This window comes from Orussus abietinus, unplaced genomic scaffold (assembly GCF_000612105.2).
Source record: "Orussus abietinus isolate OABI.00-Male unplaced genomic scaffold, Oabi_2.0 scaffold7, whole genome shotgun sequence".
NCBI classification, from domain to species: Eukaryota; Metazoa; Arthropoda; class Insecta; order Hymenoptera; family Orussidae; genus Orussus; species Orussus abietinus.
In genome coordinates, this window is record NW_019394453.1 from 1,231,941 (window position 1) to 1,259,896 (window position 27,956).

General features: G+C 45.2%; 1 protein-coding gene across 1 annotated transcript; it reads right to left on the minus strand.

The window, feature by feature from the left end:
• Positions 1–303: 303 nt before the first annotated feature.
• On the minus strand, positions 304–27,924 carry LOC105704101 (dual specificity protein kinase splA). Its single transcript, XM_012433040.1, has 5 exons — positions 25,596–27,924; positions 12,313–12,434; positions 7,937–8,483; positions 6,488–7,030; positions 304–6,287 (listed from the first exon to the last, which is right to left on the minus strand). Exons 1-5 carry the CDS (start codon positions 26,817–26,819, stop codon positions 5,763–5,765), a joined length of 2,961 nt encoding a protein of 986 aa, XP_012288463.1. The 5' UTR covers positions 26,820–27,924; the 3' UTR covers positions 304–5,762.
• Between the last annotated feature and the right edge of the window lie 32 nt (positions 27,925–27,956).

Below are 27,956 nucleotides of genomic sequence, written 5' to 3' on the forward strand. Positions count from 1 at the left end.
TTTCTTTTTATCCGCGAGGAACCATTTAATTCGACCCCTTCGGGCGATTAAATAAGGAAACGAGATTTATACCAACGCGATGTGGAACACGGTCGGACATTTCTCTGTTCTTTCGTTTGCTATTTTTCCGTAGCTTTCTTTAAGCGGTTTTATTCGTTCAATGTCAATTCGGCCTGGGTTGTGAAGGCGATAGCTTGTGCTTAAGTGTGATTTATATTCGTCAAGGAATTTACCGGATTTTAGTGTCTACTATACTTCCTCTTCGTCGTACCAAGCGCAAAATGATAAGGAAACACCAAAAGGTTTAGGTTACTATTGTATTTCGTAACTCCATAGGCCCTTCCCCTTAAAGCTTAAAAAGCTACACGCGTTCTCGCAGTCCTTTCCTCGCAATATATGTCATCAGGTACTTACCGATTCGTTAACATCGAAGCAAGAGTTCGACCGCGTTCTAAGTAAACGCAAAGTATAACCGCCTACTCTGGGCACAGGGCAATTCGAAAACGCCCCCGCAAATCCCGTGAAAAGTGAGATCGAAAACCTCCTTATGGAAATTTCGAGCAATCGCCTCAATCCCCTCGGAATATTAACAATAGATATGCGTCGCTTCACGAATTCTCACGAATTATTTCCCACTTTTAAAGGGACGTGAAAGTGGTAACCGAGAGATAATCGTTTATAAAACTTTTCTCCGAACTGAGTACACCGAATCGGTTCAAACATTACAAGGTGAATATACAGACTATAGTACAGGTGCTGACACGCATGAAATTTTATTTTTTTCTCAAATATTTTCAAAATAGTAGAGGAATTTTTGAACATTTTTTGAAAGGATTAGTTGCCCACGGTTTGGAGAAGTTTCATAAACGCGACCTTTTTCGTGCCACTTTCACATCACCTTAGGTTCATAAACGTGTCCGAATAATACCTGGCTAATTGAGAATTCCAGGAAATTTGTCAAATGAGATTTTCGACTCGCTCATCGAGGAACGCGCCGCGGGAAAACTGAACCTCGAGTTACCCTGGCAATAATGGATATAAATAATGTATATCTCGCCGGTACATGGAAGAGGACACAAGTGCCTCGAGCGGATTGCTTTGTTTCCGGGTAAGAGAGAGAAGAAAAAGAAAAATAAAATAAATTCGAACATCCTACTTACAAACATATTTAACAAACACGCAGTCTTATTAACCCTGGCGCCCGCGGCCGGGCCCCGTCGATCTGAAAGGCTTAAGTCTAACGCTTCTTCCCCTCCGAATTTAGTTCGACCCTCCAAAGAATACCATTTTGAAGAGGTCGATCGAATTCCGCGCGACAAGTTCTCCCAAATAATTGGCCAATTACCGAGTAACCGAACTTTGTCGCACGCACTCGTTCTCCTCCCTACCCTACTTTCACGCGGTACCGAAAAGTACCGAGGAAAACGCATGCCCACGAATCGACCGTACAAACTCGATTTCCACTCCCGTCTACCTTTCTCCCTCGTGTAATAAAATCGGTTATTAAAAATGTGAACTTTCTCTTCGCTCGCTCGCGCGTGCGACACACGACGGACGTTCTTACGATTCCTCTCCTGCATTGGCAAACATCACTCATCCCGATTCGTTTAATACTCTCATGTACTCGTCTCAACGTCCTTAAGAAGTCTACTTGTATCTTTTCCTAGCTCTACGATGTACAAAATATAAGGCCGCCTCAATAATACACTGACTAGAGCAGTTTCAATATTATTCCCTTGCCGCCTCCCTGCGAACTCTGGTTTACCGTTAAGCTTCTAAATCCGTCAACAAAAATATCCCAGACGCGGATCTCTTCTCTGACGCTCGCACTTTCATACACGTTAGCATTATCCTTCAACAAAATATAGGTACAGGTTCTCATGCTCGCGTCCCGAGAAGCAAACGTGGCACGTACTACGTGAGTCATGGCGTCCTCGCGGTCGGCTGACCGTTCAATATCTTAAAAACATGTCCCAGGTTCGCTTGATTCCTTTAAAATAATTCAAGAAATGGACCCATCTACTGTTCATTTCTCACGCTGTATGTGAAATTTCGGAAAATGCATCGGCTGGCGAATTACTCGTTCCCATCCAAGATGGCCGCCTCTTTGACTAACGTATTCTTCGAATACTTAACGCGTTTCGATAATACTGCCACGCTTGCGAGCTCTGGTCAATCGTTAAGGGAACACTTCAGTGAAATTCCAGATATTTTCGAAAAAAGAAAAAACGTTAATAGAACCTTAAGAGTTCTTATGGCGATGTGAAAATGGCGTCAGAGGTCTCGTTTACGAAGCTTTTCTCCTAACTGGGTGCACCGAATCGTTTCAAATTTTACCATGTAAATATCGAGGCCCTAAGGAAAGTCCTAACACTCGTGAGATTTCAATTTTTTTTAAATCTGTTCATAAATATTTCCTACATTTTTTTATAAACAGTGAAATGCCATGGGTGTAAAGACCTTTCTTAGGGCCTCCACGTTTATGTGGTAAAGTTTAAAACGATTCGGTATGTTGGGTTCTTAGAAGTTTCATGAATTGATCTCCTGAATGCAGCTTTCACACCGCCTTAAATGGGGGACTCTTAAAATCTGTCCATTTTGAATTTCAGTGTAATGTTCACTTAAACGTCTATATCAACAAAAATATTTAGGATATGGAGTCTCTCTCTCTCTTTCTCTCGCACACAAATTACACGAACTTCCTGCCCTTCTTCGCCAACACACACCCATACAAACTCTTATGCTACCGTTTATCTGCCAACAAAATATACAATTTTCTCCCCTGCCGTCCGTTGGCCAAACTGTGGCACGCACTTCTGTAGTCGTCTTGCGAACTGTTAGTTGACAGACATTTTGGACTCGTTTGGTCTTCTTATTATGGACCCTCCCAGCGAAAACGACACCCGACAATGTGTCAATTTCTCCCAGAATACCCGCAATTGTAGGCCTTAGACAACAACGACCACGACCACGACCTTCGCAGAGCCCGCGAGAATCGACCTCGTCGCATCGATCTATCACCTAAGTTATTAAAAACGTGGAACTCTTTTAGACGTCTCCTGTGACTATTGACTGCTGTTTCGTCCGCGGGGCTATTCGCTCGGAAATCAGTGAAAACGATTTCCTTCATTCAGAACCTGTTGCCTTTGATTTCACGTGACAATTTGTTTCGGTAACAAGTAACGATCAGCCTTAAAATTGCAACAATGTTTCGGCGATTTCTACTTGCGACTTCCACCTGATTCCCACGTGATCTCGAGCATGGGATGTTACAGCGCAGCTGTATAGAAGTCTTATATTTTCTAAAGGTAGCCATGTTTGCTAACCAACCAATGACGCTTTTAATGTATTTCAATATGGCGGCGTTTTGGAAGGCGCAGAACCAATAAGAAAAAAAAAATAAGGCCTTCGTGGAGCACACCTTGTCTCCTTTGACATTATAATTTTGAGTATCGATATCCACGACTTCCTGAGTGAATATCCCCCCGGTTTCACCTCTTTTACTTTCCATCACTTTTTCCGCAATAATCTAAGTACTCTTATGAAGTCGCGTCCAGCCCGGGACGCCGTATCAGTGATCAGGAATTCTTGGAAGCGCCTCCTCCCGGCAAGATGTCGCAAAAGTCAATGCTCGAGGTCGATCAAGAAACTCGAGATCTTAGATCAATTTATCCGAAGGCTGACGTACGAGGGACGGAGTTTCGCTAATTAGGAACTACGAGGGAAACGCCAAAGTCGGACACCGACGAAAACCTTAGGGCCGCTTTCCAAGACGCGTCTTCAGCGAGTTCTGCATCGACTGCAGAAACGTCTTAATACTTAAAGAAAAGGAGAAGCAAAGATTGGCACTCGCTTAACAGGGGGTAAAAGAAAAAAATTACTACATTCTCCCGCGTCGTGCGAACTCGCATATGAAAACGTCCTAATCTAGCATCTCGATAAGATGACGTGAAATTGGCATCCGAGGGGTCAATCGTTCATATAACTTTTCTCTGAACTAGATCTACCGAATCGTTTGAAATATTAAAATGTGAATACGGAGACTCTAGGGGAGGTCCCGACACCCATGAAATTTCATTTCTTCTTCTAAAAAAAAAAGAAAGGTCTAGCGTCTGTAAACAAATTTTTAGAAAATTGAAATTTCATGGGTGTCGGGACTTTTCATATTCCCTTCATATTCACGGTCTAAAGTTTGGAACGATTTGGTGCATCCAGCTCGGGGAAAAGTTTCATAAAACAAGACTTCTTTGACGCCACTTTCACATCACCGTAAATGATGAATTAATCAGTCCCGCAGTCCAGCTTTGTATTTTGGGTCGGAGTATCGATGCGATCAGCTGATCGCCTCGGCTCATTTCCGGTGGAGTGCGAGTACATTCGAGCGGATACATCGGAGAGAAGGTACATCGTCAAAAGACATCACAGTTACGTTGCTAGATTTCGGGTAAAAATGTCCACCGGTGCCTGGAGGCCTCGCGCATCCTCCACCGGAGATGAGTCACGGCGGGATGACGACGGTGTCTCTCGCTCTTATTTTAGTTACAGTTTTTAATGCATAACACGATCGCACCGAGGTCCTGCCAAATTCAAAGGGTATTTTTCATCCGGCTCGTCCGACTCGCGAGCCTCTGCCAAAGTGATTCTCGAGTTCGGTTGGAAGCAGAACGTTCGAGTTTCAAGAGCAAGTCGCTGCACCGGGCGAAACCGCCTTGCAGTCGCAAGTACACGCATCATCGCCCAAAACATGTCCGTCACCAGACTACGCCAGACTTCACCTGAACGCTGGTATCATCGCATCGAGGTGGGAACCGAGGACTTCACGTGCCACGTGCCGGTTTTTCGCGATCGCCCCGATGCAGGTGCACTATGATGCAGCATGTTTTAAATGATGATTGCCCAATGAGGAGCTACGCGTCTATCATAAGGTGCCGACGAGTTCATCGCTTCTTGCAGAAGACGAACAATTTGCAGCGCCAGTCTTCGCCGATGACTAATGTGCAGGTGCAACGCGGTGCAGTTGCGCTCGTCATCGGCCGAGCTGAGGTCAGCGATTAGGAAGGAGCCAGTAAGCTTGAAATAGCCTGAAGCAGCCTGAAGTAGCCTGGGGCAGCCTCAGACAGTCTGAAACAGCCTAAAACAGCCTCTTCTTGAAGTCGTTCCCGCGAGGATCTCGAGTCCTTCCGCTGGTCCTCAGCATCTTGGACCAGCTGCAGAGTTTCCTTTCGAATTGAAAGGGGTGTCACATGCGATGTCCTAGACCAGCAGACATCTTCCTGGGATCAGCTGCAGCTTGGAATCACCAAAATCGGGACAGCCAGATCCTGTGTCCTTCCCCAAGGATGTATATCCCCGAAGCTGGTGCTCTTCTAGGATCGGCTGCAGTTGCAGAGCCTAAAGCGACCAGCTGGGCGACTACATCCGGGCTCCTTCCCAAGGCGAAAGGTCCTGTGAGGCCAGCTTTCAGGCTGCAAGCATCATCCCCGAGGTTGCATACGACATTCCATGCTTCAGTCCTGAAGATGATGCAGAGAACCCGATATCTTCGAGTAAATTCCCCGGGCGAGAGTTTTCGCAATTTCGCGGTTTCAGCTCTTCGTTCAAGAAGATGATCCCGAAGACAGGCCGGTATCTTCGAGTCACTCCCCCGGGCGGGAGTTTCACGAGCCCGTGTCCTTGCACTCTCGCCACTCCGAGGTCTGCAGATTCTAGGATCATCCGGCGAGGACCTAGCCGTCGAACGCATCCTTGTACCTGCGGCTCCATCATTTCTTGTCGAAAAGGGGCAGCTTGCTGCGAACGGCTCCCTCGCAAACGACCAGTCGTTGGGCAGCTGAAATGTTGCAGAGAGGAACGGTGCCTTCCAGACTCGCCCTCAGCAGGGCCATCCTGCTGGGTCCAGCATCGATACCGTCCCCCAGCCTAAGATTCCCAGACGTAGCCTGCTTCCTCTCGAAATACTCGACGATCTTGGAGATAGTCTTGCTGGAAGAGCCCAAGCCCCCCAGCCTGTCTTCCCAGCAGGACGAGTCGCCCCCGCCCAAACTAGCGATGTCCTCCGAAGAATCGGTGTAGATGGAGCTGGTCCTATGATCGTCCAGAAGAAACAGACTACTGGCAGCCGAGCTGCTCAAGGTCGAGGCGTGTCTTCGATTCGGAGGCTCCGGGCTTAAATCCTCCCCGACGCAGCTCCAGAACCCGGACTCGCAGCTTCCTCGTCTTCTGGGCTCCCAGCCTTCCCTGAAGAGCGGATGGGCGAACAGGCTCGCGGCTCCGACCTTCGTCGCCACCTGGAAATGTCGGGAATTAACATCCATGGGAAACGCTCTAGCTAGCTTCTGTCATTCTTTCTTTGTTTACAGAAAATCACCCCGAACCGCTAACTTCCCTAGTGCATGAGTCTAGGCAGTATACAGGAAAGAAAGCTGCAAGCAGCTCCTCTGGCTCTACATCGGTCTAACTTCTCCCTTATAGCTCGTCTTAAATCTACCTTCTTCTCCCACTTTTTCCTGGCGGTCGGGCTGCTCGGCTCGGAGTTTGGCTTTTTCCTCTCAAGGATTTTGGCAATGCTGTCGTTCTGGGCGGGCTTGAATTTGGAGGATCCATCCGTCACGCTCGGCCTGACGTCCTCCAGGGAGGGGAGCTCCAGGCAACTCGAGAAGAGGTCCCCCAGGATCTTCTTCACACCTCCGAGGGCGTGGAACGGATTCGCCGTCATCGGCTTGTAATGAGGGTCTCTTCTGCTCGCAAGCTCCGCCACTCTCCTGGCGGAATGACAACGTGCTTTGTCCGAAGGGGTTGCATTGTCGCATCCCCTTGCATCTGCCGAATGGCTCCGCAGCTTCGCCGGTTTGCGTCTGCAGCTTCTACCTTCGCGGGCGATCTCGTCCAGGAGAGCTGGATCAGACAGCAGGGCTGGATCAGCTGATTGCCGTTTACCGATGCTCCTCCTCGACTCGTCCTCGTAGCTGCTAATCAGACTGTCCAGGGTGCAGCCGATCTCGGGGAAGGTCGGCCTCGACTTTGGCTCGTACTGCAAAACAGAATTTCGTGGCTTACATGATTTCCCGCGCTGAGAAAAAAAAAAAACTCTTTCTCTCTATCACATTCCTCCAGCCAGTTTCGAGATTACGTAAAATCTGAACGGATATCGGTAAGAGTAACTAAATTATTTATAACAAAAAAAATAAGTCGCCCAATCATATGCAAACATGCAGTCAGCTCGTCACGCTTAATTTCTCACGCTCAATTTCAACGTCAAGCCATCGACTCCAATCTTCACCGAATATCCAGTTATCAGGACGGATCTCCTTTCACTGATTTTACAACCGCGAATTCCGACGCTTTCTTCCCGATAACAATCGCCCAACTCTTTGCGAGTAGCGCCATATCTGTACCGTGTACGTGCCATATACGTGCATATCCGTACAGATTCACGTCCTGCCGTGATTACCAGTGATAGAACCGTCAAGAAGAAATAAATTCTTCACTAGAGAAACTCCCAGTAATTGTAATGATTTTAAACCAAATGGAAGGTATTCTATATGAATAAAGAAAGTGCGAATGGAATAAAAAATCTCCAACAATTGCACGAAGAGCTACCATTGGGTCACTTTGACCCGTCATCGTATCATAACTATATGCAACAAATGTAAACATCTCATCTTAAGGAAGGTCCTCACAACCATTAAATGTCAACTTTCTCGAAATTTGTCTTCCAGGCGTTTTAAAAATTACGTATGCAAAAAAGAAATGAAATTTCATGGACGTTGCGACCTTCCCTACATCCTCCAGATCGACGTCGCAAATTTCTAAACTATTAGGTACACCCAGCTCGGAGGAAAGTTCCACAAGCGATTGATCCCTCGGATGTCGGATTCGCATCTCCATAAATCCGAGTTACATTTCCATCGGTGCACGGACGTGCACCCGAGCTTACAGTGCAGCAGTTGAAGGCGAGTTGCAGAAATGCTGGTGGAGGGTCCGCAGCAGCACAGATCTCGGCAACGGCCAGATAGTCGAGGCCGAAGTTATCGGAGCGGGGCAAAACGTCCGGATCTGCCGGCACCCGTCCTATCAGCTCGCAGACGACGATGCCGAAGGAGAAGACGTCCGACCGGTGGTCATACCACTGGCCTTTGAGACATTCCGGAGACATCCAGTAGGGACTGCCAACAGTGCTCAGCCTGTACCCTGAGCTAGGGTCGGGAATTCTCGCAGCCAACCCGAAATCCCCGACCACGGCGGTCATCTCTCCGCTGGTTTCCTCCCTCTTGATCAGCACGTTCTTCGAGGTCAGGTCGCGATGAAAGAGGCCTCGACTGTGCAGATACGTCATCCCCCGGGCCACGTCTCTGGCCAGGTTCATCCTGACGAGGTGGGGCAACGGCGTGTGCCTAGCCATGATCAGCTGTTCTAGACTCCCGCCGTTGATGTACTCCGTCAGCGCGTGGAGCTGACCCTCGTGCACGCAGACCCCCATAAACCTGGAATAATGACAAAAAGTTCATATCAAATGATCACTACGTTACATTCATTTATCAGGAAACTCGACAGAGTCTCGCGCCAAATACACAGAAATGCATCCGCGAACGGAGCCGACTACTCAACAGCGAATGAAATCAATAAATATTTATTTCTCTGATAAGAGGATGTATCGTGAGTCCATGTTTGGTACAATGAAAGTACCTTCCGTTTTGTAGAGTCTGTAAATTTTTTGTATACCTATTAAACACTTCGATATAGTTGTAGAGTGAAAATCGCGGCGGTCACCGCGTGATACTAAGAAAGGTGAACTCAAACAATAATTAACCGTTAAAAAAGTTCTTTCAATATCCGATATGCTCCGATTCCTTGACACGCGTATCTACTATCGTGACCTGAGGATTTCCACCTGGGTACTAAAGTATACAGTAATTAATAATTATTCTTTTTTCTCACGGCCACTTCCATGCCTTCCGGTACTAAAAGCTCGACACCGTTTCTTTTTTTATCGCTGGCGTTAAGATGCGGCATTAAAGTCGCCGTCCCCGCATTCTTGGAGGTGTTATCTCATGCCCTCGCGGAAAACGGGCCGCCCGCGTGTCATTAATTTTCAGGGAAAGAATAACCCGCGTTCGAATTACGCGAGTCTATTGTGTGCCTCTCGCGAAAAGGAAATAATCTCGGCCCGTAAACCGAGCTAAGCCCGTACTTACGTCGGTACAGTTGTGCCGTTTGTTTTACGATTTCTTCGGCACTCGCTAACACGCGAGATGCGACGTCATGTCGCGATTACCGACTTCTTTTTCCTGATCTTTTAATCTTTTCCTTCCCGCAAGAAATCTCGAACGTGATATCGTCGTCATCATGCAAATCGCCCGCGAACGCGTACTCGCCTCGATTAAATTAAGCTCTGTGAGATTTTCTCTTCAAAGTTTCCACCAAACTAGATAAAAAGGAGCTAATTTCCGGCGCAAACTGCTAACTAGTTACGCATAATGCACTTACGTTCGTGCGGTTGCGCCTCTTTATGACCAGCTCGCCATAGCTTCCTACACGCGACGTTATAACATAATATCATACAATGTTTTCCGGTACCGATGTTACAATCATTTTTATAGAAGGAGAAAATCTGGGTGAATTAGCTATGACATTATATTCTACAATATTTTCCGGTATCAATGTTACTGTTCTTATTACAGAAGGAGAAAATTTTCTCGAATTGAGTCCTGCGAGCAGTTTTCAGAGCGGCGAGACCCGGAGACCGAGAGATCGATGCCTGGTCGGTAAGGAGGACGTCTTCGATCCTGGTCGATCGATCTTTCGATCGTTAATTGCCCGTCGACTCTCTCCTCGAATGGTCGCCGTAGAAACCCACCATCGGGACAAATGGACGATCGTTAAAGAAACGGTACACCGAGCGCGGTCCTCAATTTGCAAAGACGCGCAGAATTTTTATCCAACTTTCCCTGAAAAAAGGACGAGCGGGCACGATGACGAGAGGCTACTATAATCGCGTTTCTATTCCCTCGCAGACTGTCTAATGACTGTCTTGCTCCAGCCTCAAAACTCCTCTATAACCAGTGAAATTTCTCCTAACTTCCCCTAGACAACCGAAAAACGGAGTCCAAGCCTGAAAAGTCCACTTCTTAAAAAACCACCCCATGCCGCGTCTCCATTTCTTTCAGAAACTGCCCCATGACTGACTCGCTCCAGATTCAAAAGTCTCCTATAACCAGTGAAATTTCTCCCAACTTCCCCTAGAAGACCCAGAAATGGTCCAACCCTGAAGACTCTACTTCTTGAAAGACGACTCCACGCTCGCGTTTACAACATCCCAACTTCCCCTAGAAGATCCAGAAATGGTCCAACCTTGAAGACTCTACTTCTTGAAAGACGACCCCATGCTCGCGTTTACAATATCCCAACTTCCCCTAGAGGATCCAGAAATGGTCCAACCCTGAAGACTACTTCTTGAAAGACGACCCCACGCTCGCGTTTACAATATCCCAACTTCCCCTAGAAGATCCAGAAATGGTCCAACCCTGAAGACTACTTCTTGAAAGACGACCCCACGCTCGCGTTTACAATATCCCGGCAAACAGCCCGATGGGGTACGACCTGTTCCAGATTTAGAAGTCCTCTGGAGGCAGTCAAAGCTAATGGACAAATAGGGTCTAATTAGGCATCCGTCCTCCTGGTGCGACCTTCCCGTCCAGATACGGTCCAATACGAAGGTCTCTGACCCACTTGGCCGGTGGTGAAGCTTCGGCGAATGCTCGCAATGAAAACATAGTGCCCGGAATACAGGCCGTTCTCCGTCTGCATGGCGTTGCCCAACCGGGAGGTTAGAACACCGGACGCATAACAGAAGTCCGCGAATATTCGTATTTATGGAGCTGGCAACTCAGGGGGGCTAAACCTGGCCAGGTGACTCAACGGCCTCTTCCTCCCAGATTTCGGACACCGGGGCCGCCTCTCCGTCCAACTCTCGTAAATCCTCGACCCAACCTGGCCAAGGCACGCACGCGCCTTCTAATTGGATCGTCTTTTTGTTGCCTAGGTGTATCGCGTGTACCTACACCCAAGGTCGATCGTCGGACCTTATCGACGACTGCGACTTATCAGGAATCGCTATCACGACATTCCTCCACGCCTGTTTTTGCACCGCATTGGTCACGAACTTGAGGCCAGCGGTTCCTCGGGTATCTGAATAGACGAAAAACCAAGTCCTCCCTTCAGGAGATACAAAAGGGTCATTCTACCACGAAAAGAGACATCATTGAATCAAAGAAATATTTTTTAATTTAAAAAAAAAATAATCATCCGACTCATATATAAACTGGAATAAATTGGACGCAACCTTTCTTTGGAATTGTGACAATTTATTTTAGACTAATAATTATTTTCTTGAATTAACAAAATATTCCTCTGGTACTATTCCAATAAATATTTTGTTCGGTTCAAGGATTTTTCTTCTCAGAGTGTGTATATATATATATATAGGAAAACGTCAAAATCTTTATATAACTTTTCTGAAAATATATAGAATGACTCTTTCATATCACCTTTAAGGCTGAAGAAAAAAAAAATGAAAATTTTGTACGTCGGTTTTGCTCGCCACTCCTTATCTGTGACAGCGGCTTATCAGGAACTCCTCGCTATCGCGAAATTCCTTACTCGACGTGTAGCCATTTTCTATGCTTGCTCGTCGATGCTCTAGTTTCGCAGGCATAACGAAATAGCTATTCCTAAAATGAGGTATGGCAGGTAAATTCTGGTTTCGCAGGTGTAACGAACCAATCTACACGCAAAATGATAAATGGCAAGTAATACGTATAATCGGAATTAATTTAATCGCAACTTATCAGGAATTGCTCGCTATCGCGAAATCCCTTGTACGTGTGGCCATTTCCTACGCTCGCTTGCAAATTTTCCAGAAATCCATTAATTTCCCAGGTGCCACGGAATATCTACATATAGAATTTAGAAAAAAAAAAAGAAAAAGAATAAAGATTAAATTCCATTGATAGCGACTTATCGAACATTGTGTCCTATCGCAAAATTCCTTTCTCACCGAGTTGCCACTATCTATGCTCTCTCTGTCCTGGAAATCCACTAATTTCGCAGGTGTAATGAAACGTGAATAAATAAAATAAGAAAAAGAAAGAAAAAAAAAAAGAAGAAGTAAAATTTCCTCTGAAAATACATTACCATCCTTCTAGAACAGGAAAATGTCACTTAACAAGATGTATGGAAAATTACGCTCACTGCGAGCAATTAGTTGCGGAAAAGCCGCGTACAAAGAGTTGCGCATTCGCAAGGTCGGCTCACCTGAGAATGTTGGGGTGACTCAGTTTGTTCATCAGCTGGACCTCCTTGAGCATGTTGGGCCGGTTCGCCGGAAGCTGATTCATCTTGAGGACCATCACCTGACTCGTCACTTTGTGGGTCACCTGAAAATCACGAGAGGTAAGTGTCCAGGGCCAGGTAAACCTGCGCGGATCGGCCGCGAGGGAGGCCGCGTTTCTCGATCGACTTTCTCGGGAGGTAATTGCAGGACCCGGTCTATATGCACGAGGAGTATATAGTGAGAAAAACATTTTTTAAGCTATACATACAAGGAATATGCACGTGGAGTATACATCGAGGAAAAAGATGTTTTTGCCACCAAAGAAATACGCATCGGATGCGCACAAAAAAATGAAATTCCGTCGTAAGGAATTTTTCTTGCCTCGACAAATGTGAACGCTTGAAAAAAACTTACTTAACTGGGGTAAGAGAAATTCTATTCATGGTGCCAGCATAGTTTTCTAGCAACGACAAATTGCATATCGCTCATCCGTTCGAGTAATGTCGATAATATTTCTTTGACTGTTGCTAGAAATTCATTTGTTAATATAGCAAGCGTTCTTTTCAATTAAGCTCTCTATAAAGAATGTATAGGACGAGCTCGGCGGTATCCAGAGATCGAGGAAAAAGCTCGCCAAAAAAAATGGAAAACCTCCTCTTTCACCGATACAATGGCCCATTGTCGGAACTACCGGCCAGGCCGTTTGGGCACGGAAGAAAAAGCCATTCTCTCACGGGAGAAACTTATTAATGAACCAAGAGTAGCATCTGCAAGAGCCGCATACAAGAGAGAGACGTTCTCCGCGGCTTCTTCGACGGGAGAAATTGGGTCCGAGGCGCGCAAAAAGACGTAAAATAAGATTAAGAAATTTTCCTTCCCAAAAAAAGAGAATGAATAAATTTTTAAAAATAATAGAAACGCGACCCCTTTCATGCCTGAGTGTTTCAGCCACCCGACCTGATCGCGCTAAATAAGCCGCTGTACGATGATAAGAATGTTTATCAAAATTCATACTTTGATTACATCTGCGTCTTAGTGAGATTATAAATTCGAAGGCCCGCAAGTAAATATGCAATTAAGATAAATTTCTAGAGAGGTTTATAATTCCATGACATCATAATTTCGGGAAATCAGTACACTTGTGTACTAAATGTACCGTGTGTTTAAAAAATATATAAATAAAATAATGTAAACTCCATACACCGATTATCGCTTCCAAGGAGAGAAAAAAAAGAGTGTTATACAATCGCAATATTTTTCTTCATACCCTCAGGGAATTGCAGGTGAAATTCACGCGACGACGGAGAGCCGAAGAATTTCTCGTTAACGGGTGGGAAAAAAAAAATAAAAAAAATGATACCGGGAGGAAAGAGGGAATCTGGCCAGAATTCCTTGGCAGAGCCTGGTTTAGTTGGACCAAAGCCAAGGGATGACGAATTCGCCATGGCAGCCACCAGTAAACAGAGGCACTCGCGAGATCCGCGAGTTTCGCGAATTAGTCAGAAAACCGGGAATTTCGCGAGTTCTGTCAGAAATTCGCGAAACGCGCGATTAATCCCGAGAATTCCGCGGAATCGCGTCTTTTCGGAACGGGGAGAATCGTTCGAGTTTCGCAAGGTCTGCTTTAAGGGCTCCTTGGGGTGGTTTTATGGGGATTCGAAAGTCGCCATCGAAGCTTTTTCGACCCCCTACTTGAAGAATCCGAGTCGAGATACTTCGTCAAGCCACCCCGACGTGTTTCTCATTAAAGTACCCTCCGAGACTTCACCCCGTAACCCCTGACACCCTCAGGATGCGCAGCTTCCCTTTGACTTTTAACAATTTTTCTTCTTGGCTTAAAAATGTTTATAAATTTAATTCCTGAGTAGACGAAGTTGGATCAAGATATACAGATTCCATGTGACAATTTAAATGATGTTGGCAACACTGATTGACAACTAAAGACGTGTGAAATTTACATGTTTACTAGTGTGGACGGAATAAGTGGAGCAGGTTGATACGAGGCGAGTTTCTCGCCGATGAAAAATTGGACAGCCAACCGGCGAGGGGGGAAAAATCGAGAAGAGGGGAGGAAAAGGAGACGCCGATGAGATCGGCCAGTCGGGTAAAAGTGGGCGCCGATAAAGCGAAAGAAGAAATCGGCCAGCCGGGCAAAAGTGGGCGCTGATAAAGCGAAATGAACGAGGAATTATATCTCGGTCGGTTCGCACCGAATCCCTCGCCGGTTTCTGAAAGTCGATCGAAAAGAAAAGAGAGTGCCTTTCGCGAGAGAGTCTCTCACGAGGCCCCCGACCCTCGCCCGAATTGCTCTTCCCGTTGTCGCAATCAATTCCGCGCAATTGGCCACGTCACCTGAATTCATTTCTCCCGATTTTCTCCGCCTTTTTTTTTTTTTTTCCCACTTCCGAATTTTCACCCCGGAGAAGTTCGCAGACACGAACGCCGCGAGCTCTCCGGCTTTCGGCCTGGTTCATTAGGCCATGCTCTCCCGGAAGCTTGACGCAATTAAAAGCGACAGTACTCCCCAATTAGACTACGGCAGCCCCGCGAGAAAAGCTCGGAGAGACGTGCGATCGCTTCCCAAAAATTTTCCCCTGATTTCTTTTTCTTACCCACACTTGTTAATAACCCCACATTCCATGAGGTAAAAATTGAAAAGTACGATAGAATAGACTGAAAAATAGGAGATACGTATTTTATTTTTTATCCGCGGAAAAAAAGAAAAACACTTTAAGGGGGTGAATTAGCCCTTCGCAAGTAATGGTATCAAGTGCAGATTTCAACGTATCGGATACATGAACACAATCTTTCCGGACCAAACCACTTGAAATATTTCTGTTACAATGGTAAATAAAAACCGCTATTTGCGTGGCTTGATTGAACATCTCAAACGCACCAAATAATTCTATGTGGCAAATCTGATACGGCGAGTTAAATTAGGAATGTTCTTAAATATACGATCTAATTTCGATATTTTGTGACACCATCCTATATTTATGAAGCTGGCATGGCGATTTAAATGAGCACGCACTCTAAGATAACTTTCGAATTTTATACTTTATCGGGAATGCTTTAAACCAACCTTGTCCAGTTAAAAGCACGGATATTGGATACATCCACAAGTGCATTCTAAATTGAGTATCCTTTGCCTGAATAGATCTTCCAACCCACGTTTCATGAATGTGTCAGTCTTTTTAACAGCGTATTCCCGCGGGTCATCCGCTAATGGACACCCGTCAAAAAAAGAAGGAAACAATCGACCTTTCGATTTCCTCCCCGCCTCTTAAACGGGGCAGAACGACCCAGCGAAAAAAATCCAATAAATCGGTAGTCCCGAAGAGCCTCTCCAAAGTTAGAGGTCGATTGATTCCCCTGAATGGATTTAATGGACATTTACCAACAGCAGCCCTCAGGATTGACAAATATCAAGATCTTTTTCTATAGTAGAAACTTGCCGATATAAAAAAAAAATCACGATAAAAATCGCGATTTTTTCTTTAATACCTTAATTATTCGAATAAACTCCTCGCGTGAAAGGTATTTAAATTAATATTTTCATCTAAACATTGCAATAGTTAACCTATGTTCAATTTTTAGTTTCCTGATATAACAGTGCGAGCACAGCGATCGTGCTGTCTACTATTCAGCTGTTTAAAAAGATCTTGATTTTTAAAAATAAACATCAGCTGAGCAAAATCGATCATTCGAATCATGATTTAAATCAGCTCAATCCTGACGGTCTTGAGTCCCGTGCGATCGATCGACCAAGAAAATCCGTAGATCTGGGTGAGATCGATCGATTTCTCCCAGTCCTAGGATCAATGGAGATCAGGATTAATAAATTCGAGCAGATCTTCGTGATCCTCCTCTTGCTCTCAATGAGAGGTCACGCGACTGCGCGGAGGATCGAGAGTCCTCTCAATCGAGATCTGGCGATCTCTCTGCGGATCGCACGGTCCGTAAATTTGGAATAATAAAATCCCTCTGATTTTTCAATCCTTTCTCTGTCCCCCATAGCGGGTCGCTCGAAGAGAGAATCGGAGAAAATACCGGAGGTCAAGACCCGAGGATCTCTCGGGAATAAATAATTAATAACGATTAATAACCACTTAATCCCCTCGGGAGGTAAATTCGCGGCTTTGAAGAAAAATCGACGAGAAATCAAATGACGTTATTTTATATACCTCCACGCAGAAAAAAAAGATTTCATTCATTTAACAAAATCCTTTGATTAATTTCATTGCATATGATTGCATATGATTAATTTCAGAAGACATTTCAGAAAATACAACACGGTGTTGTAAAATTGTAAATTCACTGAGAATCATATATTAAATGTATACTAATTCACCGTTAAGACGTAAAATTTATAATTTTACTGCAACCTTATGTACTAAAATTGTATGAACATTATGAATTTTTTCTAACAGTGTATATAAAATTCTTAATTAAGACATTTCCTCCCTCTTTCTCCCCATTTTCGTCCTCGGGGTAACAAATCGCCCGGGGGGTTCAGGGAAAATCTGGAAATCGAGACCGAACGATCTCTCTCTCAGAGGCGTGTCATCGATAAATGTTGATTAATCCCCCCCCCCCCCCCTCGACTTCCACTTTCTCCGACTCTCTATGCACGAGTGCAGCGAAAATCGTTTAGCGACGTGTCCCCTGGTCCTTCTGGAAGAGGCGATCTCGATCCCGCAGAAGATTCAGGAGATCCTCGCATCCAGGACGAGGAGAAACGCTTCTGCGGCGTTATTAGCGTGATCGATCCGAAAGGAAGCTGCGCATCTCGAGATCAGTGGACGCTTTCTTTGCGGATGATAAGATGATAAGTATTATCGAGGACGTTCCATGATCCATATCGTTCGTCATCGGGTACTACCTCCTAACACTCTTTTGTTAATTCTAATCATGAGGCGAACATAATCTAAACAGTAACAAAGGTGTGCAACAACGTCGTTGAAATCACGATATAATAAAGAAATTGTAAAAACATTAACAAATATAACCAAATTAAAGGGTTCTGAAAAGCGACGATGAGATAGAAACGTAATCGCGAAATGAAAGTGGAAATTAACTCTGTCAGAAAATCAAGTAAATACATTCCGGACTGTTATCCAAGATGAATAATAACAATTATAAAAACATGAGGAGAAAATTCAAGAATAATATAAAACTGTACAAAAGTGTAATAAAACTGTAAGATCGTGATGAAAAACTACTAAGGCTCAGAAATATATATAAAAAAAAATATTAAAATCGAGATGAAAGCACGATAAGGAATCGCGAGGAAAGTCGGATAGCCCGCTCGCTCCTCTTTCGAAAATACTAAATCGCGACGAAAAAATACCAATGCTCAAGAATAAACGTAAAAAAATATTAAAATCGAGATGAAAGCACGATAAGGAATCGCGAGCAAAATTGGATAGCCCGCTCGCTCCTCTTCGGGGCGGAAGAGCGAGATGGAAGGAGAGGAAAAGAAACACCTTAGGAGCGTAAGAGGCTCATTAGAGAGCGTTCTGCCGTACTCCATGGCCAGCAGGCGTGACCGGCTTTCTCGTGTGCTTCCACGAGGCCCCTTCAATCCTTAGCCGGCATTCTCGCGTAGCGGGAGGAAGGAGGAAATGCCGGGCGCTGACTCGACCGCGGCAAGGTCGTTTCCAATGGTGCCCGTTATCCACGGCCTGGCTGTTTACACCTGGCTGATAGCGCGCCTCGCGACGCCACCCGACGCATCGCAACGCCACCCCACGCGGTGACGGCTTACTGCCCGAAATAAGTCCCAGCGCTATTCGGGTCGGCCGTGAATCCCGCGGGAATAAAGCGTTGAAACTGGAGACATTGAAAATAAATCAATCGATCGACCTCGGCGAGCCTTTGATTATCGAAACACGGCGGAGAACATAAAAAGGCACGCAGAAAAATATTCAATTTAATTGATACAGTTTATTATCACTCTACCCCAGAATATGGTTATCAGAACGAAATATTTTGCTGACGTGGTTCTACGATTAATCATTTTTTCATTTCTCGCGCCAAACGTTATAGTAATTTGTCACCCTCAACCAAAATATTCGGCTTGTTCGGCAGAATTTATTTTCCAAGATTAAGAATTAATTTAACACTTGGAAAAATCGGTACACCCGTGTAGTAAATTTACATACGTCGTCAACGTTAACTGGAAATATGAAGTTGATATGCCCTGTCGAGAAACAAAAGAAAAGCTTGGAATGAAAATGTTGGAAGATAAGAACATCTTTTTATCTCGGTGGAGTTGAAACCCCCGAAGTCGGGCTCGTTGAAGAACAGGGTATAGGGTATTGATTTCCTGTCAATCTCGGTTTCGTCTGAAGGGGAGCGACGAAAGGCGCCGACTCCTGGCAAGGATAATTTCGATTTCAGGTGGACATCGAAAGGAACTAGGGGAGACGGTCTGGGCGGTTTCCAGGGTTTTCGTCAAGGATTACCGTCAGGAATGAATCGTCGGGGATGATCGAGGAAGACCCAGGACCACGTCCAAGAGTCCCGAGATCCCTACAAATCGTACGATTCCGTCGTTACGGCGAAGACGTGGGTTGCGCAACCGACGACTTTGCGGATGGACGCGTTGCGCAAAGGCGTCCCTGCCAAAATGGTCGCGGAGAAAACCAGCTAGTTATGTTATAATACAAAGAGACAGGGCCCTTGCGTAACCGAAGGAGCCGCTGCGACGACTAATAGCGATCGCGATGACGGAACAAAGCGGCAGGTCCTTGACGCGCCTCTTCTCGAAACTCGCGCGATCCAAGATGACGGCCGCGCGCGACGCGCCTTGGCCGCCATTTTGGATAACCCTCTAGTCACAAATAATGTAAAAACAAGAAGAAAATGAATTGAATTGCACCTTAGAAGCCTTCAGCGAAAATGCCTAAAGTTTCATTTCTTCCACAGAAATAATAAATATTAAATGTTAAGAGAAGGACACGCAGAACAAAAGGTTTGCCTCATTTAACGGAATCGACCGATTGACCGCACTTGGTTCAGTTTTGTTAATATTTCACTTGAGCGAATCGAATTTCAGTTCACTTTTGACTAGTTTGCTTCGATTAAACAAAGTGCCTTGGTTAAATCATTTTCTTAATTTTAGAAAACATTTCATACCTAATAAACCGAATGTTTTGGTAAAATGTACCGAATTACTATAATAACATTTGGCGTGATCAAGAAAAATTAAATTGATTGAAGGTTATCTAGTCACATCAACGAATGTTTGGTCGACGGTACCAATAACCACATTCTATCAGAAATCAACGGAGATTGTACCGATTGAACGAAATATTCTCCTGCGTGGGGAAACCACAGGTACGTCCAAGATGGCCGCCCTCTCGACGGCCCAAAGCTGGAATAAGGTAAGCAAAACGGAAGTGAGAGTTTTCGAGAGATAATCGCTACTCTTTTGGGAGAAAGAGACATGCACTCGGTGACCTCGAAGCGGCACATGCCGAGGCCGCTCTCGGGCGGTATCTTTTTATTTTTTTATTTCTTATTCATTTGGAGAAGGAAGGAATCTCGCCGTCGCCGAGATTAAACCGCGACGTCAACTGTGTCTTCCGTGTGTACCTCGCAAGCGTCGCCAAGGCCGGGACGGTTAAATATGGAATGCGCGAAATTCCCAGCACGTCGAAGGCATGCACCGTTCTACAATGTCGGCCGTAAACCGATAAAATAATTGCGAAGGCGTGTTCCTTTTCAATGGCGAGCGACCTTGACGCGCCTTGCGCCTTCGAGGTCGCGAGGGAGCGGCGGCCATTTTGGATTTTGCGAAAGGACGATGCACCTTCCGACAACGAAGTTCCCACGAAAAGTCACGTAAACCTTCCACGAAATTCGAACCTGAAAACGCGACTGCCTTCCGATTCTGTAATTCCACGCGGAGATAAATAAGCCCCGGGTGGGAAACGATGCCTGAATTTATGCGACATTGAAATTGCGTCTGGAAACGATCGGGTGCACGCATTGGATAACAAATTACATAATTCCAGAGGTTCGACCGGCCTTAACGACGCAACAGGTGCGTGACCTTAAGGTAGGTGCACTTCGAGGTCGCGCCGCAGCGGCCGCCATTTTGGAGAACGGTAGATCCGCTCCATGCGGCAGAAAGATGCGCATCCTGATGCCGCATTCATCGCATTGTAAGAAACGGACGCCATTCCTGGGTCAGTGAGAAGGTGGTCCAGGAAACTACAGGAATTCCATTCGAGGAATAGACAAATCCAAATTCCTCAGGAAGAGCAGAGTGGATCTCGAAATCCACTGAAATATACCCACAACAAAAGATTTGGTTGAATCAATGACATTTTTGTTGGTTCAGCCGTAGAACATGGTCATTAAATGGACAACCAAATATTTGGTTGATCGCATCAATATTATGTGTAGATCACGTCAAATGTTAAAGTAATTTGGTACGCTCAAAGCCATTTTAACCTCACTACATATTTTTAGAGAAAAATGTCCCTTTTATGAAAGTTTAGCGGAAAAAAAAAACTTTTTAGAATTCTTTTTTCTCATTGTGAAACAAATGAAAGCCAACGTTGCGGCCTCGACGGCCGCGAGCGCCGAGGTCACTCGAGCGTCCACCATTTTGTCAAATCTCGATTCTTCCGGAATTGTGGCACCATCTTCGACCCAAATAATAATTCCTCGAGTTAAAAACATCAATTCAAAGGGATACTTCTTAGGTTCAACGAATTCATCGTTTCTTCTCCGTGGATTAAATGAAATCCAACCTCGCGGCCTTGGGCGGGCGCGAGCTCCGAGGTCACTCGAGGGTCGGCCATTTTGTAAAATGGCGGATTCGCAGCTACGAGAAGAAAGACGCGTCTTTCGGATCAGAAACCAATACGTGCCGGTTGACAGGCACGAGCCCCTTATTTCGGGGAATCTACCAAGTGAGGCATCGAATTTCAAATGTATAGCCAGGCGTTAGGCGTGGCAGGATGGAAGCTCGAAAGCATCGAAAATAGATCGCGTGGGTACGGCTGTCTTTCCTCCTTTTGTCCCACCTCGCGCCGCCTCTTCTTTCACCGGAAAACTCATAATCCCAGCGGTCGGTCCGGCTTTCGAAAAAAATTTCCGCAAGACTCGCCTCTCCCCGTTTTTCTCTCCCTCCCTCTCTCCCACTCGTCGGGATTGGTATCTCGCGAGGAGATTGATGCACTCCCTGGTATCGCTATTCGATCTACGTAAATTAGGAAAGTGGCCGAGAACCTCTCACCCTTTCACAACGTTACGCGTTCTCAGCTTTTACCGCGTCGTGTCCGCACCGCCTACGTCGAAACGGGTCAATCCTATGGAGAACAAACGGCCACCAAAAAAACACCGTTCCGTCGTTAAAAGAAAAATAAAGGACGTGGAAACGCTCGTTACCTTTCTCCCTGTTCTTGGATGAAAACGAAATTACGCGAAGGAAATTATTTCTTGAGATATATATTTTATATATATATATCTCAAGATATCGAAAGAACCATGCAGCTAAAATTATATTTCCTTTTTTCAGAGTTTCCCAAAACGGATATATCGGCGAATAAAGTCTTCATCTCTCATCTCTCCTCGCTCTTAATTGGAATAAGAAATGCAAAGGAAATTACTATTTATTGATTGAACAAAACAAAGAAAGAAATAACGGTAGAGAAAACGTGCAAATAAAATCGTGAAAAGATTGAATGTCCTATTACTTTTTTTTTCCTTTTAATTCAGAATTTGTTGCATCGATATATCGACTCCGAGCGACGTTCCTTTTTTATCCATCCTCACTCTTAAATAAAGAGTGAATGTAAATAAAACCCGAGGGGCGGTTCACTCGGGAATCAGTGAAAACGATTTCCTTCTTTGATTTCAAGTGATAAACAGCATTATGATTCGGTATGAAGTTCGGCCCTTCGTGTAAGAGGAATTGTCGAAAAATCGTGATTTTTTATTTTTTTCAATTTCGCCGTTAATTGAGAGCTTATTTGAGCGTCGATCTAACGAGTGAGACATTCCTTTTAATGTGCTCACCAATCGAGATGCAACAATTTAAAGCGACCGCGCGAGTGGGATAAACTGTGGTTATTTACATACGCGAAAGCGAGAAAGAGGTAGGAGAGCACCAGCAAGCTTAGTGGCAAAAACTGGCCGATGCACTTAACCAAAATCTTGGCATGGACCAACCGGAGTGGCCCGTGCCAAGAATGCGCGACCTCTGAAACCGACGACCCCACCTCGAGGACCCTTCGAGATTTCCTGCGCGTCTGAGATGCCGTCGAGCAGGACGACCCGGTGCAAAAGGACAAGGATAGGTCGCCGTTCGCCCTTTAACCGAAACTTAACAAAAGTATGGAAAAAAAAAAAAAAACAGACCAAGTACACTGTTAAAAAAATTCATGCACTCTTAATACATAAAATTGCGTTAAATTATCAATTTGATGTCTTAACAGTGAATTAGTATAGATTTATTATGAAATTCTGAAAGAAAAAAAAGAAGCGTTTCCCATTTCGACCCGAGTCCCTTTCGTAACGTGCAAACATGTATGTACTAACTTGTAAGAAGTTTCTCTGGAAAAGTTTCATAAGAGTTTAAGGAACCCCGAAAATCGAGGCACTCGCGGAATTGCGGTCGGCTATTAGTTTTCGCTGACCCTCGATCGATCGACCCTAAAGGCATTATATACCCTGAAGAGCTTATGATCGAGTTAGTACTCCTTGGCGCACCTATGCTCGCCGACACGTAGAAGGCCAACAGGACTAAAGCACGACCCGCGGCCGGTAATTCGCGTAATCGGATCACCGAGGAAATTCTCCAAGATTAGCTATTTTCGGAAGTCGCACACGAAGTCCCGGATGTACCGCGGAGAGAAATCTGCATACAAGTGCCACGCTCGATTTCCCAATGACCTATTTATACGACGAGGTCTTCAGGAATCCCAAAAATGTCCCCAAGAATATTTTCGATCATAGATCATCGATTGTTCCACAAATTAAGGCGATACAAAATTGGCATTAAAAAAAAAAGTCCCGTTCGTGAAACCGCGAATTGGGTGTACCGACTCGTCTCACACTTAATCACGTGAATATGGAGTACCCCTGAAATTTCATTTTTTTTATTAATAAAAAAAACAAATGTTTAAAATGACTATGATCTCTTCGACTCGATTTTAGTGACGCCTTAAAAGAATAGAAAAAAAAAGAAACTCCTGAAGGTTCACGAGTCTATTCATCGCAACTAAACGAGCCGAAAATTAATTGATAATGCATTGTCCGGCACCGGCGGTCACTTCTTGTCACCTGAAGATTTTATATAAACGTGAAATCATTGCTAAAAAAAAATATTAAAAAATAAACGTTGCATTCATGAAACGATCAAGTAGATCCTGTGAGATCAGAAATCGGACGAATTGAAGAAATGAGTGTTTACATCTGACGCGGGACTATCTTTTTTTCGACCTAGATCCGAATAGGTGTGAATCGAGCGGGACGGAAGAAAACAATTTGCATAATGCACCCCTTCGCGCGCGGTTGCTCGAATGATGCCGCGGCGAGATGAAATTATGATAATGCGCCACTTAGGCCACCGGTAAAGGAGAATTCTTTCGCCAACATTGCGACGAGCCGGTACTCTGTTTGGCCGACCTGGCGAACGTTAATCCCGTCCATGTAAGGAGTACGAAGGTACGCGGGAAATTGAACGTGTTGGAAATTTCAAGTAATCCTAAGATAACTGTCAATGAGATTTCTTAGCAATTTTGAGGAATACTGAGATAACGTTCTCCTCGATGGTGAATGCAACGTCAGCTGTTTTCGAGGTGATGTGATCATTTTTATCGAGGTAAATGGCTGTTTACCGGTGCGGCAATTGACGGTCAATTGGTCAGCTGTTTTCACGAAACGGGTCTACTGTCAGCTTGTCGAAGGACAATTCTTGTAATTGGCAAGCAAGACTACGAGTAATGAAATGATATAAATAAAGCAATAGGATAATAAAATAATCTTTTGGGTATATCGAGTTAACGTCTTCTACGACACAAGGCGACCGTAAAACATCAGCTGTTTTCGCTATCAATACGACTCTTTGACCAAGGCAAATGTTTATTTACCGGTGTGGCAATTGACGGTCAATTGATCAGCTGTTTTCCCGAGCGAGTCTCGTGTTTCCAGTGCCTGCTCTAAGTAAGCTCTCGATATTTATTAAATGTCCTAATCGCTCGAGCACGTTGCTCATATTACGATAAGCAGTCGTCAATTATTAAATAGTAAATACTAGACAATCCCGACACCGATATCAGCAATTCAGCTACAAAATAATTATATAAACATTTTTTCTTCTTCTCGGTACTGCACAAATGCCTGCGTAAAAAGTGAACAAATATTCTTTACCGAGGAAACCCTGATTGGTAATTTAATTTTACCGTGAACATTATGTCAGTGGCATAATTCGGTAACGTAGGTACCTGTGGTATTTACCTGTTAATTAGAAGAAAACGGACTTTGGAATAAATATCGCAAGTCTCGCGCGATCGATTGGTGACGGGACGTATCTTATCGCGCGAGCATCTAATCGGGACTGATAAAATACTGTTGCAATTTCGATTTTTTTTTCCCTTTTCTTTTTTGTTTTTTAGACGATACCGAACTGCAGGAAGGTGAACGCGCGAAATCGCGGCGAAGGGACACGATCGCTCGAAACGAGTACTTTTACTTCCTACTTAGCTGGTAAAAGTCCTATGCATAAACATGAACGCCTCGTATTTCCTCGGATATTAGAAATGAGCATGATCTCATAATTATGCCGCGGATACTTCGAACCCCTCTTAGCAATTCGAATGAAGAAAATACATTTACAGAAATTAATTCACAGGAAGCCAGTTCTTTATCTACATTATGGAATTCCAATCGACTCGCTTCCGTAAGAGGATTCTGTGATAAGAAGAAACACGATGACTAAAACCCCAGATAGTTTTAAAACATCCATCGAATCGAGTTTTATAGGGGAAAAAAAAGAAGAAGAAAAAACAAAAAACCCGGATTTTTCCAGATTTTATTCAAGGTATTGTAATAAGACCGATTGTTTATAAAAACATTACTTTCTACATGCACTGAATATGGTAACATATCCCCGATGTCGCTGGATAAAAATTGCATAAATATTTGTTTTTTTTTTTTCAATGAAACAAAAAAAGAAACCTCATTGGATTAAAGTGAGTTGGGGAAGATTATAACCGGGTTAAATAGAAAAGAAGTATATTCTTACCTTGAAGACTTCGGAGAAGAATCCGGCGCCGATTTTTTCCAGATAGAAATCGTCTAGGCGATTGAGAGACGCCACGGCGTGCCTTAAAGCTTGGCAGGAAGCACCGGTTCTTCTTTTCGATCCTGTGTCCTGGCCAGGATCCGGAGGGCAGACATTTAATCCCACCAGATTTCCTTCGAGCTCCGTAGGCCTCCACGGATCCCTGCACTTCTCCCTGTCTTTGTAGCTTCTCGGTGAGCTTTGCAGCTCGGTAGGCATGTCCTGGGCCAAGAACGAGGAAGAGCTGCGTTCCACTTTAGCACTCTTCGTCTTGGAAGGCGTCGACGTGAAGTCACTAGAGGTACCAGAAAAGTTCCTTTCGGAGCAGGAGGTGGCTGGACACGAAGCACTGGAGACTCCGGACTCCTTTCCACAGGTCACAGGTAACCTGGACTTCGAATTCCTGCAAGGATCCATCAAGGATTCTTGCACGGGTTCTGAAATAGCGGCGGAATCGCCGGATGATATGATAGATTCATTGGTGTCCACGCAGTCTCTTGATGACTCCTTGTTGACCGAAGTGATCGGAAGATTGTCATTTGACTTTGCGGAAGCCAGCTTGGAGAACGTCGAGGCGCACTTCCCCTGATTCCTACTAGCTACTTTATTGCTTCTCTGTTCGCTGCTCGTTAGAAACTCTCCGTTGGGGGGCGACGACTTTTTGGTGGACTTCAAGGAACGCTCGCTAACTGGCGCAGTGTTTGGGATGCTCGAGCTGGAGGACATTGGATTTTTAGGGGACCTGGAAGCGCGATTCGGGGAACCTGTTGACTTTGACACAGAGATACCGGGATTGTTAGAGTTGGAGGAACATTTGTTATAGGCTGCACTCGCCGAGGAATTCCTTTCTACGGAGACATTTGACGATTCCTTGGAGGGACACTTGTTACTCGTAGAGTTCTTGAGGCACGCATTCGTTGCTTCAGTCCTGCAGGGTCTGAAGATCTCGGCTGACAACACAGACGGGGAATTGTGTGACTGCACGTTACAAGGGGCTTCCGAGACGATGGTTCCATTGTCCATCAACCTCCAAGACTTTGGCTTGTCCTCTGGACTCATTGACGCAACTTCCTCCACTGAAGAGAAACACGGGAGGCACGTCCCAGATGGTCTTGCATTTGTCTTCGACGCCAACACGTTCGTAGGAGGCCCTGGGGTATTTGACGGAGGTACTTTGCCAAACATATTTAATGTTATTGTAAAACTGCAACGTAGGGCAAGCTAGGACACTCCAAAAGCATACCCCACATCACATATACCATCCTCCACGATCTTCACATTACAAAACTAATGCTCTGCACTACCTGGAAAATATTAATCACGATACTACATTCTTCGAGCTACATCCTTTCTCTCTCTGCGATGTGTCTCGGATCTTGGCAGTGCGATCTCGATTTAAGATTTAAAATCACAGTCGCTATGTGCACGCTCCAGACAATTGACTGGAGGCAATGAGAGGATACCGCGACACTTTGCAAATAGAATTACATTACGATTTCACTCTCGGCAGTACACCCATGATGAGTGGCAGGAACTCTGGAACGGTTTGTGACTCCAAAGTAGAACTTGGCACATTTCTCATTCGCTAGTCGGTGTAAGCGTCAACTAGTAGCGGGGCTACTTCTAATGAACTTCCCTTGTTCGTTCTTCTACCTCGCCATAGAGAACATCTTAATTTCTTGAATAGCAGCTTCCTTGCGTATCACTCCGAAGTGCTTCCTTCCAGACTTCGACTGGTTGTGACTACGAACTCGACGAGTGGTGTTTTATCTCGAAAAGGAGAGGACTCCTTGAGAGGTTGGAGGCCCCGAGACGATTGGTGTTTTCGGGAAAGACGTCGAGGGAAACGCCGGGGCTCCTGTCAAAACAGCGACACAAGGAGCACATACCGTGCTGTCACTTTCACGCTGTCAGGCGCTCGAATTTCGCCCAGGCGAAATTAAATCTCTTTTCTCACCGAATCTTGTCGGAAGTGTCTCTCGTGTTTCCTCGCATCGTCGGTGGACCGACGCGAGTCTCGAGCGCCCGGTTGCCGCCGACAATTCGTGACTTTTTACCTCGACTTGTTTGAGTCGCTGCGTCGCGTAAACACGAGAAGGTCGCGCGACTTGGGTGCGGATTTTCAGCCACCAAAGACAGTACTTCCGCACGATGACGTCGCCTCGGGAGCAGAAACACTGCCAAGTCACTTTTAATCTTTATAAACGGCTCAGAGAACTGTTCTTTCGCGGTGGGAACGCGCTAGCGAGCTCGCGTCTCTCCGAGAAGCCGATTCACCGACAACACCAGACGGCGGCCATTACAGGAGTGAGCTCGCGACTC